Source organism: Musca autumnalis, unplaced genomic scaffold (assembly GCF_047663935.1).
Source record: "Musca autumnalis isolate F117 unplaced genomic scaffold, ASM4766393v1 scaffold_1, whole genome shotgun sequence".
NCBI lineage: Eukaryota > Metazoa > Arthropoda > Insecta > Diptera > Muscidae > Musca > Musca autumnalis.
Window position 1 is genome coordinate 118,642,124 of NW_027411644.1, and position 16,064 is coordinate 118,658,187.

At 32.6% G+C, this 16,064-nt stretch overlaps 1 protein-coding gene across 49 annotated transcripts in view; it reads right to left on the reverse strand.

Moving 5' to 3' along the window:
• mtd (TLD domain-containing protein mustard) overlaps positions 1 to 16,064 on the reverse strand; it is a 450,874-nt gene that overhangs the window by 52,305 nt on the left and 382,505 nt on the right. The window contains exon 1 of one of the 49 annotated variants that reach the window (XM_073990918.1): positions 1,945 to 4,531. The exons of the other annotated variants lie outside the window; for them this stretch is intronic. Coding sequence (XP_073847019.1) covers positions 1,945 to 1,998 — 54 coding nt within the window. The 5' untranslated portion in view covers positions 1,999 to 4,531. Of the gene's footprint in view, positions 1 to 1,944; positions 4,532 to 16,064 lie in introns of those variants that run through there. 49 annotated transcript variants of the gene reach the window in all.

The following is a 16,064-nucleotide window of genomic DNA, read 5'->3' on the forward strand; positions in this document are numbered from 1 at the left end:
ATGCTGATAAACCAGCAACAATTGATGCCTTGGAGGCCAGCATTGTTCGTGTTATTCGTGACATACGGCCAGCAGTGCTCGAAAAAGTGGCCAAAAATTGGACGTCCAGAATGCACTTCGTCAAGAACAGCCGCGGTGCCCATATGCCCGAAATCATTTTCAAATGTTAATGTCACGTATTGATCTTTCGAATAAAAAAAATTGATTACAATTTAATTTTTTGTGTTATTTTTTACAATTTCAAGTTCTATCGGCCTTAAAAAACACCCTTTATTAAGCAATAAAACTTACATTTTATTGTTTTAGCAGATGTCTCTGGTTGTCTATTATATCTTTCAGGCAAAGTAGAAACATATTTGTAGGATAATTGACGTTTTTTAGAGTAACACTTCACTGTCAAAATCTGAACTTAAGTGGGAGGACAATATAAATATAAAGAAACCTTTTGCCGATAAAGCAAAATTAAATGCCCTGGTATAAAAAGCAGAGCGGAACAAGTAAATTCAGTTGCGATTAAATTTAAAAAAAACTTTTTATTTTAATTAATTATGATTAATATTCTTGTTTTACAAAAAAAAAATATTTATTCTGGGACATTTCCCAAAGGCTTGCATTGCATCTTGCATCTTTAGACAGATTGAAAACACATCCCGAAGAATGTTTTTAAATTCAATCCAAAGCACTGCATCAAGTCGTGATTTGGATTCAAAATGGACTGCTTCCTAGCAGCGTGTCGGGAAGCAAAATGGAGGGCTTCTTTTCTGCGCGCTCTCTTGTGTGTAGCGTACAACTGATGTAGAAATGGTTGATGTCAATTTTTGAACAAACTCTGACGGTAATGGACGTTTTGCAACCGACCTTATTTATAACTCGTCGGAGGGGGATTCGGAGTACCTTAGTTGCCCAAATTACCATCTTGCCACACAAAATATAATTTTATTTGCGTGATAAAGGAAAGAGGAGATAAGTAATAGAGGGAACGGATGCAAACTTTTTGCTGGGAATCTGTTTGATTTTTTAGTTTCTTCACAGCCAAATTTGTTTAACAGAAAATAGCAGAAGAGAGTGCTATTCAACGCCATTTTTATTTAAAAAGAGCTGCAAATTTTACTAACTTTTTGAATACGGGAACGCATTTCTAGCAAAAATTTCAAAATCTTGCAGGTTCTGGAGCACAACTATTATAACAATGTCTTGATTATGTTTGTTTTTATAAAACAAAATTTACCATTGTTGCCATTCGAATTTACAAATGATGCAAAAATTTTACAGATACAAATCTAAATTAATTAATTGCCGAAATTATTTAAATAAACAATTAAAATTAGTTTAAATGTGTTAAGAAATGTCCAAATTAAACAGCAAATCTGGTATATCGCAAATAAAATCTTACTTATGTAAAGTTGTTGTTGGTTGTAAAAGACCAATAAAATTCGAACAAGACTTTTTAGGCTAAAAATAAACACAGCTTAACATGTTTTGTTTTTAGGTCACTTTCGTTAAAACACGCTTTTGTAAAAAAAACATCATAAAAGAATTCACAAATTTACACAAAAAGACAAAAAATTCATTGATGACAAAAAAACAACAAAACATAAAGAATAAATCGCATACTAGGTAGAGATGGCGGGATGTAAGACATTGACAAATATTCTCACGATCGTTAATCATTGAGCCGGTTTTTGTCAAACTATCCAGTCTTTAAAATAGTCCATAGGTATAACGATATATGAGACTTCAAGGTCGTTAGTATTTACAAGCTTGATTTCGTTTAGCAAATTTGTGAGAGAGAGGGGGCTTGGCAATTTATCCAACATTGTTTTGATGTCCAATTTATACCAAGTAAATGTTGTTGGTAATAACATACAAAACATCTGTTGCACAGTGTAGTTTTTTTTAATTGTTTTACAAACATTTAATTCTTGTTTTGTTTATTTATTTTACCTTTTTTCTGATGTATTTGGCAATTTTTGCAAATTTCTTTGATTTGGCACTCATTGTGGGAGATTTTCTATCTTTGGATTTCGAAGAAGAATAAGTTAAACAAAAGCTTTGGAATTCAATTTATTTTTGAGATTTTTTGATTTTAAATTCAAACATCTATATCACAGATAAATATTTTGTTTTGCTATGGTATTCTTTTGCTTTTCTTTTTTTATTAAATTTCTAATTCTTTTCGAACTACTTTTTTGGTTTTCTTATGAACTCTTTTATTTTCGACACGACACACACATTAAGTCACATTTTAGCCACAAAATTTTGCTTTCTTGAGAATGGAAGGTAGAGTGGTAGAGTATAAAACATAAAAGCGGATATTATGATGTTTTCTTTTCTATTTCGGGCGGATTTGTTTATTATTTTTCTTTCTTTCTTCAATGCAAAAAAAAAAAAAAAACAAAAAATGTTTAAACAAATTTCGACATGACAAACGCGTAAGAAGCACAAGTTGTGACTGCGCATAAACTGAATGAATTTGTCTGACGGAACGCAGACCAGAGCTTCAGTATAGTATCACCGACAAACGTACTTCGCTAACGACGAGGAACGGCATCAACAACAATGTTGGCGTCGACGCTTTTTTATTTTTCTTGTCTTGAGCCCGAGTTCACAGCAGAGTTCACTTAACACTTGGACTTTTTCTTTCTTCGCAGTTAATGGTATTCATTAAACGTATTCTCCGCCGCACAAAGTCACACGTAGCGCGTAGTCTGTTTTGGATTTTTTGGGTGATCGTCAAGTGGTTTGTGGCTGGTGTTGTCTCCTCTGATTTAGATTGAAAGTGAATGATAAAAACAAAAAGGCTAGCTAGATGGGTGCACAAATCGAAATAAAACAGATCCCCATATACTACGAGTAGACTTGGGCAAAAAAGGGAATGAAGGGGGAAAAGAGAAATGGACAATGTGCCACAACAGCTATGAACAAAATAAAATAGCAGATTGTGCCATCATCAAAAAAAAAAAATAAAACATTATTGAAAGTGTTCCTCTTGCCTCCTCCCATACTTGAGGATTTCAGCTCATTACAATACACATATGGACATAAATAATGAGGACCACTCTGAGATGTGAGGTTCGATTTTCACTCCTCATCAAGTGTAGATGATGAGGTGAAGGGCACATGTTCAAGAGTCCACCTAATACTCGGGAATGACAATGGATGTAGAGACTGGCTAGCTAACCTGACTGCTGCAATTGATCGATGGCCAAAAGCCAACAATAGCAACAAAATAATACACATATCTAAATACAGACTCTCAAGCATTGCTGATGTTGTTATCGTTAAATTGTTTACTTTTTTCTGCTAATTCAGTTTTTTGTTTTGTTTTTGAAATGACAATCCCTGGTCTCGCCATGGGTGATTGTCAATCGATTTGTGTACATTTTTTGTATTAAAATTTATACGCTTTTGGGTAAACATCTACAACAGGGGATCAGGTAAATACGTCCGCCGGTCGTCATTCTCGATATTTTGAGTGGACACACGTACGTAATACAATTTACACACACACAATAAGAATCCACACAGAGCTATAGTGGCCGAGCCCAAGCTTCACTCAATTGATGAGACCTTGTAAATTCAATGAAGCTCATAGTAGGTACACTGTGAAAAAAAAGCACACAATTTACAATATCGATAAGAAAATGTGACAAATATAATCAAAATATAAATATTTATTCAATGAACATCCCAGAAGATGTCTGCACCAATTCTATGGAATGAAATTTTCCCGGGTTTATTTAAAATTAATTCCAAAAAAATGAGTAGAATCACTACTTATAACACAAGTGTTACACACACATTTACTAATACGTTACTATGTACATGTTAACAATTTCACGAAATAGTATATAAAGTGGTGGCATGTCGACACTTGACCCCAGGTTCCCTACAGGGGCACGTTTAAGATGAGTTGAACAAATGTTTTTTTTTTTTTTTACAGTAAGGCGAAAGCGACAGACATCAACAACGACCCATACAAAACGAGTTTCAATAAATATAAGAAAAAATCAAAGGCACTAAGAAAAGATCGTGGGCCAATTTCTGCGAGTCAATAGGAGTCAATGATGCAGCTAAGTTTCGAGGAATACTCCCCATTTCTCCATTGGGAGCATAAAAATAGTAGATGCCAAGTGGACGGTAACGGTGACTCATTTCCCAGGTCTCAAGGACATTGGAACCCTTTACACAGAGTGCTACAATTTCGAAATTCATGCGGATGTGGAGATGAATCTCGCAAGGTAATAAACAGAAATCAAACTAAGGAGGATAGTAAACAAATCTAAATCGAATAAATCAGCTAGTCTAGATGGAATTATTCCGTCGATACTCCAAATGTGCTCTCTTCGTAAATATACCAGAATCCAGGGACAGATATATAAGGCCTGTCTGTTTTACTTTTTCATATTCGGGTTGCGGAGAGAAGTGAAAGTTGCTTAAATTCCCAAAGCAGGGAAATGAAGTCACTCTACGCGCGAAAGATTACAGATCAATCAGTCTGCCTTCCTTTCTCTCGAAAGACTTATCGATTTGTAGAAATCTGAAATCTGAAAAATCTGTAGAAACAGCAGTACGCGAGGAGGTTGGTTACATTGAGAGTAACATGAAAAATTCAGACTTTAGTTTGGAATCTTTTCTAGACATAGAAAGTAATGTAAACAAACTAGTTTCTGCATTACCAGTAGGCTGAAAAATTGTGGGTTATTTCGTTAAATTTTTACAAGGCAAAACTACTTATCTTACTAAGTAATGAGTACGGTAGCACAACGCGTCTGTTTCCGTCTACACAACCGAGAGTTGCGGGTTCAACGCTTACTGCTGGCGAAAATACGAAGAGATGTTGCTATCAGCGTGGCGCAGTGTTTAGTGTGTTTAGCTACTAATCAGAAGTTCGCATGTTCAATTCCGGCAGAGGCAACGTACAAATTTAGAACATATGTTTTTTCAGCTTATTTGTCGACTTTTAGTTGCCACAGAATAACTACTTATTTTGAGTGACATGCTCTTGTTAAAATAATGGGTTAGTATGTTGATTTGTAAGTAGTTACGACTACCAAAACTTCCTTTATCAACCCGTTATTTGGTAATGAGAGTTTTTGCTGGCTATTTTTTCGTGAGTGTTAGGTCTGTGGAGACCGAGAGACTAGATGCCTGATCGATAAGGAGTCATTTGTACACCATCTCTCTAAACAATTCACTAAATGTCCACATTAAAGACAAAACTGTAGAAACAACACAAAGCGAGTTTGAAGGAGTTTAATCAATTCACCTCTAACTCACCTTGGTAGGCCAAAGCTAATGACCTTTGAGTTAATCGAACGAAAACAGGATTGGCATTATTTGGTGATTTTGTGCTACCCAAAATAGATGGGGCGAAGCTACACCTCTCTTTGGAAGCTAAATACATAGGTAAAATGCTGGACTGTCAACTGCGATATAAAAGGTACGTTGAGAAGCGAACGGTCTAAATACACTCAGCTCAGAAGAGCTGGGGATTGAGCTCATCAAATATGTAACACTGTGGCAATGTGGTACGGCTCAAACTAACCTGCGCTGTTAATCAATTTCAGAAAATTAGACAAAGGAAAGAGTAGCCTCAATTCTAATAACAGGAGCTTATTGAAAGAAATACTTAATAAGCAAGTCTCAATACAATACTGAACTTCCGGCAAATTTACACAATATTACTCAACACGAAGTCCTCTAATGCTGAAGGAATTGAATTTTGGCGCTACACCAGCGGTGGACATATATGTGTTGTACGAGAATTAGGAGAAAACATTTATGTCTATGCTCGCTGGAAATCTAGCGACTATATATCAGCATTTAAGCGTTTTGAAGACATTGAGCTCGTAAACCCGAGTAGAGATGGCTGGAACCGAAAATGCCCTACTCTGGATGTTCGGGTTTTTATACAGACGGTTTCAATATGGCAAAAGGTATCGACGGTGGCGTCTACTGTAAAATGCTAGGTCCTGTACATTCCTACAAGTTGGGAAAAGACTGTAGTTTTTTCCACGCTGATCTTGGCAATCAGAAAACAGGGGATTTGATAAAAAAAGCCTGAATGTCGAGATATTTGAATCGGTTGATATCTTCGTGGATAGTCAAGCAGCTCTTAATACCCTCAAATCCTTTAGCATAAAATCTGAAACCGTTTTTGAGTGCAGAAAAACCTCTGGACCACATATATGAAATGAGAGAGTAGTAGGGATATGGAAATTGGCTTTCAATTAATTGTTTGGTCGACTTTTATTTTAAAAAGTACAGTCGAAATCGCTTATAACGTCGTCGTTTATAAAGTCATATCACTTATTACGACCAAATGCAAAAGTCCCGAATTTCTGCCCTTTATAATCCACACAAATAAATATCGCTTATAACGTGATATCGTTGTAACGTCGTTTTTTGTGAAATATTTTAATTTTGCTAGCGGTTATAACGTCGAACCATACGAAGAAGGAAAATTTCTCTGAATATTTTGTTCTATTTATATTTCTTTCAAACTCAAACAATAACAAAATACCAAACAAATGCACAACATGTTCGAAGATGGGGTTGGACAACTGAATTACGACTTACGTGTAGTCGGTCTCATGTTTATTAAGCTTCAATTTTTGCCACCCAATGTCACGTCTGTTTTACAACCCATGCACGCAGAGAAAAAAATATGTTTGATCCAACAATATTCCAAGAGCAAAATATGTATTGTTAACATATTGTTGGATTCCTCATGTAGTATTGTAAATCCAAAAATAGTTTGTGTCAACTGAACAATATTTCTCTCTTTTCTTCGAAAATTTGTTTCTCTTCTCTCGCTATTCCATGCCGTGTTGAAAAAACAATTTTGGTGAGTTGTGGTGTGTTTGTATGACATGCTGCCTTTACCTTTGTTTTTGTGTGTATGTACTTGTGAGACTCTTGTTTTTATTTGTTTCTGTTTTGTTTCATTCTTCTTTCCTTTTCATGTTTGTTATGGTGTTTAATTATTCCTTATGTTGTGGTGGGTTCTTGTGGCTTTTTGTTTGTCTTTGTTGCCAGCCAATGCAGCAAACCATGTATTGTGTTCATCAATGATTGCAATATTATACGCGACATTTATATCCAAGTTATGCGAAAAGTGTATATGAGAAGTATATGCACTCAAATCAAAAATTTCTGGGCTGGTTTTCTGTATTGACAATACTTTTTGTAAACAAAATTAGATTATGATAGTTCCTACAATCGGTATTGTTAACGATTTTAACAATATTGCGGAAATTCGAAAGTTGTTTTTGTTTTCTATGTTTGGAACAAAAGATGGTATTTTTGGATTTGGATTACAATGTTTGAACAAAACAAATACATTTTTGGAACCAAAACAGATATTTTTGTTCCAACAAAAGCGAAAAATATTTTTTCTCTGCGTGTGGATCAAGTTGTAATAAAATCATTAAAATCGCATTGCCGAAAGCGGCAAATATCCACAATCCTGGCAAGAATAGGAAAGGATCAAAGTACGAAATTAAATGTGTTGGATGCAGTGTTATTCTTAGATTAAGCGTGGAAAAATGTCTTCTGTCATTGCTAATTGAAGACATTTATTTCAATTCTCATTTCTCTCAACACGTTGAAGATAGAAATTGATGAATTAGTTGCCACCAATGACAATGTTTTCACATCTGTCATTTATAATGACGACGACATATATTGGAAGTTTTAGATGAACGAAGAAATTGAGGATTCTACAGAATAAGAATTTCAATTACCGTCAGTGTCAGAGATGTGTCTAACTGTAGAAACTCTTCAAAAATTTATTTACTCTGAAGATGTTACAAGCAAAGAATGTGTTTTGGAAACATTTTCAATACTCAGATCTGAGTTACATTTAAAATGTATATAAGAATTCAAAATCCCAAACTAAAATAATAGACTATTTTAAATCGAATCATATCCTACATTTACGTAATATACAGTCAACCAAAAAAGTCTACATACACCCTATAAATCACGGGTTTTAAGGGTAAGGAAGCATTTTTATGAAAATACAAGTACAGTCGAACCTCGATTATCCGTGATGGTCGGGACCGGAGGCATTACGGATAATCGATTTTCCCGGATAATGGAGGCAATGCTTTTATGCAGTTTTTGAACATATTTTTAAGTAAAAATGACATAATATTGTGCAATAATATGAAAATCTGCAATTTTTATTAAATTTGTTACGTTAATACAGCAAATTTTAGAAAGATACATAATATCATCATCATCATCATATTCATCTGAATTGACTTTGCCCTATGGTTTTTGTGACACCATAAATACACAAATTGTGTAATACGGGAGCATTTCCAGTTTTGGTTTGTTTACGTTGTGTTTCCTTAATCAAATTAATTGGAAAGTGTGTTTTTACTCCCGGGTAATGAAGTTTATAACGAAAAATAGAGGAATTTAAAAAAGTCCAACATTTCTTTTCTATCACGGATAATGGAGGTTCCCGGATAATCGATTCACGGATAATCGAGGTTCAACTGTACATAGTTCTATCGCATATCCCTAATAAACAATATTACGTACAAAAGAAATATGTATATTCCATAATACGAATAACGGTAAATTCTATAAAAATTAAAAAAATAATAGGGAAAAAGTGTACATACACCCAATGAAGTATGGATATTACCGTAAAATTTATGGAATAAGCAATACAAATTTTACATTTTATGGCTTTATCGAATGTCTCTGGTTGTCTATGATGTATTTTAGACAAAATAGGAACATATTTGTGGATTAATTGCCGTTATTTAATGTCAGACTTCGCGTATAGCTCGTTAAGGCGGGCCCTTGCAGATTTCTTTGAGTTTTTCAGTCTATTAGTTTATGAAACCCCAGAAAATACAGTGGGACTAATAATTTTGGGATCCAAGAGCGCTATGAAGTTTTTCTTGTGGATAATATATGCTCCTGAGCTTCGCTAAATATACGAATTCCTGATGTTTCTCATAAATTTTATAGTTTTCACAACATTCCAAGGGGCAAATTTCATGCAGAAGGATTCGAATTACCTTGTAATAAGGTCTGGTACAATCCTCGAGCATCCATTGAATAAGCAATGTAAAAGTATCCGACATTTATAGCGCTTCACGTGACCCTAACGATCATAATACGAGAGCTTTACTAGTTAACAGTGTAAATTTCATACAAATTGCATGCATTCTTTGGTGGTGCTTTTATTTTGATACTTTGGAAACTTTAGGAGCGGGTTTGTATAATAATGTTGTACATTTCTGATTGAGTTAAGGTCCAAAAATGTATTAAAAGGTAATTCCAAGGTTCTTGCTTGTAATTATACCCTTGGAATGCTGTGAAAGCAATCAAATTTATGAAAAACTCAGGAATTCGCATATTTAGCGAAGCTCAGGAGCATATATTATCCATAAGAACAACTTCAAAGCGCTGTAGGATCTCAAAATAATTAGTCCCACTGTATTTCCTGGGGTTTCATAAACTCCCAGACTGAAAAAGTCACAGATATCTGCAAGGGTCCGCCTTAACGAGCTATACGCGAAGTCTGACCTTAAATAACGCCAATTAAAGCACAAATATGTTCCTATTTTGTCTAAAATATATCATAGACAACCAAAGACATTCCATAAAGCAATAAAATGTAAAATTTGTATTACTCATTCTATAAATCTTACGGTAATATTAATATTTCATTGGGTGTATGTACACTTTTTCCCTATTAATTTTTTAATTTTTATAGAATTTACCGTTATTCGTATTATGGAATATATGTTTGTTGTATGTAATATTGTTTATTAGGGATATGAAATAGAACTATGTACTTGGATTTTCATTAAAATGGTTCCTTACCCTTAAAACTCGAGATTTATAGGGTGTATATTCGCTGAAGAATGAATTACTTAACGTTATTTGTTATTTTATTTAAAGTGTTTCGACCTTTTGAATTCGTATTTATGATTTTTTAAGACTTCGTCTTATTATGTTTTTATGTCATTTATACGTACGTATATAGAATAAAAAAGTAAAAACTTGAACTGAATTTATTTATTAACTTAATAAAACAACGTATTTATACCCAAAAGTCACTATACTTAATATAAATATATTTTATAAATATCGTTTATAACGACTATCGCTTATAGCGTCCGATTTTGGTCGGTCCCGATTTCGACTGTATAACGATCTAAGTCGATTTCTAGTTATAGAGAAAATCGAAATCAATAGGTCTGTTCGATAACATCACAAGTAAAAAGTTCTTGCAAGTTCTTGTTCTAGGAGAACGACGGTATTCGTTCTATCGATAGTGTCAGATTTACATATTATAGAGATGGTGTTGCTGTTGCCACAATTCGAAAGGATTTATGTACATGGCAGGCATGCTAATAATCGCATCACGCTAACTTCTTTGGACATTCAAAAAAACGAAGATTTTATTTTATGAATATGGCGTGATTTCACTTACTCTTCTCTCAGCTTCTGGATTAATATAAGCTTTTTTATAAGAAACCATAAAATTTTATTTTTGTTTCAGGTTTCTTTTTCAACATTGTTAAACACCACCACCAACCAACCTCTTTTGTTTCTTATTAACCATGCCAATCGTTTAATGCAACTGGCCAAACAACTTTTATAAAACCGAACTGTGGAATTGTGGAATTCGAAACTACGTTGGCACGGGTCTTTGTTAAGTTTATCAAGCATGGTCCGTCCCAACGCATTTCTGTAAGTGCACTCACAACTCAAATGCATTGCTAAATGCCATCTATTTTCTGTTCACATACATATTTAAAAAAAAGGCCTTCATTTTAATTACTTATCATCATTACAGTTATGTCTCAAGTAGTTGATTTTATTCTAGTCGTTTATTTTTCAATAGATATAAATTATGTAAATTTTTGTAAAATGTAGTATTTTGCGAAAAATAACCTCTTTCCTAAGACGTTTAAAAATAGTTCTATATATAACAAAGAATAACGTATTTTTAAATTGGCTGACCTTTACCTAGTGATAACTTCAAATCTATCTCAGCAAAACCAAATCATTAACAGTTAAGAACTTGAATCATCTAACTTGCATATGTATGAGAAAGTAAGCAAACGATGATAATTATCTTCAAATGTCTATGAACAATACCCACGCAAACCTATTTAATTTGCTAAATTCGCTAAATACGAAAACATGTTTTAGAAATTCTTTTATTGTTATTCAACTTTTGTTGCGAAAAACTAAGAACCTGTTTCATATTTTGTCAAATAGGATTGCTAATTTGTTGCTTATTTTATTTAGTATTTATTAAAGCAAATTAAATGGCATTTCGTTAATTGTCATTTTTTCTTTTTATAAAAAATTTGACAAGTTACAAATTAATTCGTTGACCGAAATGAAAAGATTAAATATTTTACAAATTTGTTTAATTAACATGTTAATGTAATTGACACGTATGATATTAATATATTGATGTAATTAGGATTTGTAATTTATTTTCCATTGTACATAAGAGAAGACAACAACAATTTATAACAAATGGAGCTATAAGACCCAACAAGGTCGAATATGGAGAAATGACTGCTTTGGGGGTCGAAAACGGCAAAGTGCAAAATTTGGTTTAAATAAATATTTTTCGGCTTATACTGTTGTATAAGACTATTTTATGCATTAATTAGCGGTGGGCTATTTATGGATTTTAAGATTTTTTTTTAAACCACGGAAATGACAGTAGTCTCACGGAAATGACATTTTTTCCTCTGCATTTCTAAGAATTTGTTTTTTTTAAGGGTGCCAAGTTGTATTTGATGGTATGTTTAATAATTCTATAATAAATTTATTAAATAATTATTATAGATTGAATAGTCTCAAATATATAAAATGTCATTCCCGTGTTCCTTTTGTCATTACCGTGGTGAGAAAATACCATGGTAATGAGCCCATGGCAATAATGGAAACGTGATTATTCTTGGATTTTTCTTAATAAACACATTGGCCCACGGGAATGACAAAAAAATAGCGACACGACTAAAATGCATTAAAATCATAATTTAAAAAAATAAAATTATATCTCTGAAATTAAAATAGACTTTGTACACTCTTCTTGAATAAGTCGATGTGCTTCATTTATATAAAATATTTTGATTATATTATTATATGATATTAATGTAATGAGTATTTATTTGCACCTTGCGACCATTTTTTTCATATAAATACACTGTGCAACATTTTTAAGGTGATCTTGTGCAAACAATTCGAACTGAGGATTTTTTGAAAGTACAGACCCAAATGAAAAGAAACCCTAGTTGGGTTTTGTTGTGTCAGATCCAGCTCGGATTTTATGGCCTCAATTATATATGGTTAAATATTGAGTTTTTAAAGAAATTCGGGGCTATATCTCTGAAACCATTGCGAATCTTCTTCTGACCTCTGAAACAAATTTGTAGATAAGGACAAGGATAAAAATATTTGGAGAAATAATTAACTCGAAAATCTACATTTATTGCCTCAAATTTCAAAATATATGCAAAAATTCCACAATTTTTATACATTTTTCTGAATATTTTCTTTTGGAAAAATATTCCCAGGAATGTAATACACAACACTTCAGAACATGTCATTGTTGTAAAATGCCCCTATACCGTTGTTTTCAGTACATTTTTCAACTACGATTTAATAAAAATGTCAATAATGTAGTGAAATCAGAAATGCGAGAATAAACTGTTGGTGTGAACTGTGTTTGAAATACGTGTTGTAAAAGATATGATGCAAAATACCATCGAAACAACATGAAGTAAGCATTTTAGAGTTTCAGAATGTTCCAAAGAATTATTGAGAACTTTATTTGGAAGATTTTTGCAAAAGGTTACTTGGTTTAACTCCCAATAGTTTAGCCTATACTGAGCAGAATTTCAGCAATTATGTTAAATTTTCTATATTTTACAGATTTTGATGCCCTAGATGGAGTTTTTCTTATGTGGTTTTTTCAAAAGATAAGTTCTACTAGTTTAGAGCCACAATATTGCTAAAGACAGCAAGGCCAAATTCCTATTCGTTTTTGAGATAAAGGACTGTTAAATGCAAAAAAGTGTAGATTTAGCCCGGTTTAGATGAGGCCATAAAATCTGAAGTGGATCTGACAGGACAAAACCCTACTAGGGTTTTTGTAGTCTAAATATGTACTTTCAGAAAATGCATACTAAAAGTAGTTTGCATTTTCAGTGTTGCATAGTGATATGTAGAATATTTTATTTCGATTTTGGGCCCTCCTTAAAGGACATATTGTTTTATTAATTCCGTTTCTAAAAATTTAAATTTTTCAGTATTTTTAACCCTAACTGCGTCGGGACACTGAAACCAGTCTATTCGCAATATTCACCCATATATGATTTAATTCTTAGATGGGTTAGATGAATAAGTATGTCTCCAATTCGTTATCAGCGCGCTATTTTCGATATAAAACAAATTATTCAAATTTTGTCTACGTTTTTATGTGCCAAAACCACAAAGAATCTTAATTTTTTTGATTTTAATATGCATTTTATGTATATGAAAATAAGAATGTTAACTTGACTGTCTAAAGAATTTAAAAAGAAAAAAACATAATAAACTTAAATATGCAAGGAATTTAACCATTAGTATTAAAATTTTTATAACATCATTTAAATATGATGCTTTTTTTTGTGGAATTTATTCCAGAAACCATTATATAATAAAAATATTCAAGTTATATTTGGAATTTAGAAGATAGTGCAAATGTCGTCTGTCAAGTCTTTAACAAGATTTGTTGGCATTTATCTAGTTAGACAACCTCTACAACTACTTAGCAAACAAGAGAGAGTGTTAAAGTGCTAAACAATTATGAAATGTGAAATTAACAACAAATGTTTACTATAAACTACAACAATTTTCTATTACACGATATTATTAAGCAATTCTAAACCTAATGACAATTCAAATAACAATAGGTTATTTTATAAGTAAACGTGAGGAAAAACGTTTTAACGCACATTAGAAATTATAACAGATGCAATTTATTCATTGCATGATTTTGTAAATAAATTGTGTATTATTTTCAAACTTCATACGAATTAAACAAAAGATTTATTAAAATTATTAAATATGTGTGTATATTAATTTAATTGGACTCTCTTAATAAAACCGATCTCTAGAAGAAGAACCCTATTTAGCTCCACAATTAAAGCGATCGTGATCAGATTTAATGTGATTAGCCGAATAAAGCACATTCGTGCTTTTTCGAAATAGTGAATGTTGTAGTTTCATGTGTCACAACATGTTGTTCAATTGTTTTAGTGAAAGAGAGCGAGTTGAGAGAGACTTTTTGATAGATCTGTGACAGAGAACTTGCATTTTTTCTTGAAAAATTTGTCCCGTGTAAATTTGCAGGTTTTGCCAGCAGACTTTTAATCAGCTGTTCAATGTAAACTACTTAAAAGACAGTTAAACAATCATCCAAGATTGAAACTTCAAGAATAACAAAACAAACTTTTCAATTTAGAGATATTAGGTTTGTCCTTTTACTTGATAATTTTAATAAATGTTGCTGAAACACATTTTTAGCAACTTTTCCATTACACAACTGTCAAAATTCGAATCTTACAAATGTTTCATTATTAAAAATGATCGAGTACACGGACAGGCATAATATTTTAGGATTTCATTTCGGGGCGGCCCACCTCGACCAAAAATCATGAATATATTAAATGTTGTGTAGCTTTACGTGAAGTTATGTTAATGGTTGTTAGTTGATTTTATGCGAAATATTGATACGAGGTATATAAATTCAATAAAGACACAATATTTAAAACACAATTAAAAATTTGGCCCGGGTGTTGGGTATTTTGAAGTTTTTAACCTAACTCTCCAACAGAATTGACACAAACACAAAATTTTATATAAAGCTTTATATGTACACGTATGTCCCAGAATTTTCCAACCACAATCGGTCCTATTTGACATTTTGGGGTTTAATTCCCACAGATAAGTCTCAATATAGGTCCACATTTTAGCTGTCGCAAGATTTTCAGTATTGCGAAGATCTTAGCCAAATTTTTACGAATATCAGCTGTAATATGGACCTCCTGCGTACGTCGCTGGAACTGTCTAGCATCAGAAGGCTTACAACATACCAGGTAAACATAAATTTAACTTAGATTAAGACTAGTATGAAACTAGAAATAAAAGCGAGGTCAATCAGACAAAGAAAAACTTTTGGAAAATCTATGCAACAGCGTAAATTCAAAGGACGGTATTTTCTATTAATTTTCTGGTTGGATTTTTTGAAAGTGAAAAAGGAAAACCGAAGATTTGAACTAACACAACCACCAAATTATGTGACCGGTTTCGCTGTTAGTTATGCGGCTCATCAGACATATCGGCTGTGGAGTCGCACCTCTGACGTTGCTTCGAAATTTATACCGAAGTTATTGTAATTAAGAGACTAAGCTTTGATTTTTCAAATATAATGTGCTTCTATTAGACGTTGTGGAACTGATACTGTGCACAGAAGACAAGTACCTTTCTGTAAGATGTAATATGGGAGAGGTAAACATGGAAAAGAACATTCATTGTTCACAGGTAACATTTGGAACTTCCATATCCGCAATGAAATGTTTAAGGTAGAGTGGACATTGCAAAATACTTTTGAAAAAAAAAAAACAGTGGCGACAATTTGTGCCTTCTCAGATAGAAAAATATATGTTTAAAAAATGGTAGTTTTTTTTTTAAAGAATCCTAAAAAATATCTATCCAAATATAGGGCCTGTTTCTCTAAGGCGATTCCAATTCAAACTCTTTCGGATTATTACCAAACTCTCTCTTTTGTAGAAAATTTGTATTTGATTGAAAACAAAAATGAATAAATCTTTTTTTCAAAAAAAAAAAAAGTTTGGTAGTATTTCGAACGAATTTGATATTTTTATTTTGCGTATTTTTAAACATTTTACTTGTATAAGATGTAGCTATAAAATTGTAATATCATTTAAATGTTTCAAATTAAAACAATTGAATGGTGCAAGTTTAAAACGTTTTTAGACTTTATCTGCTGACGGTAA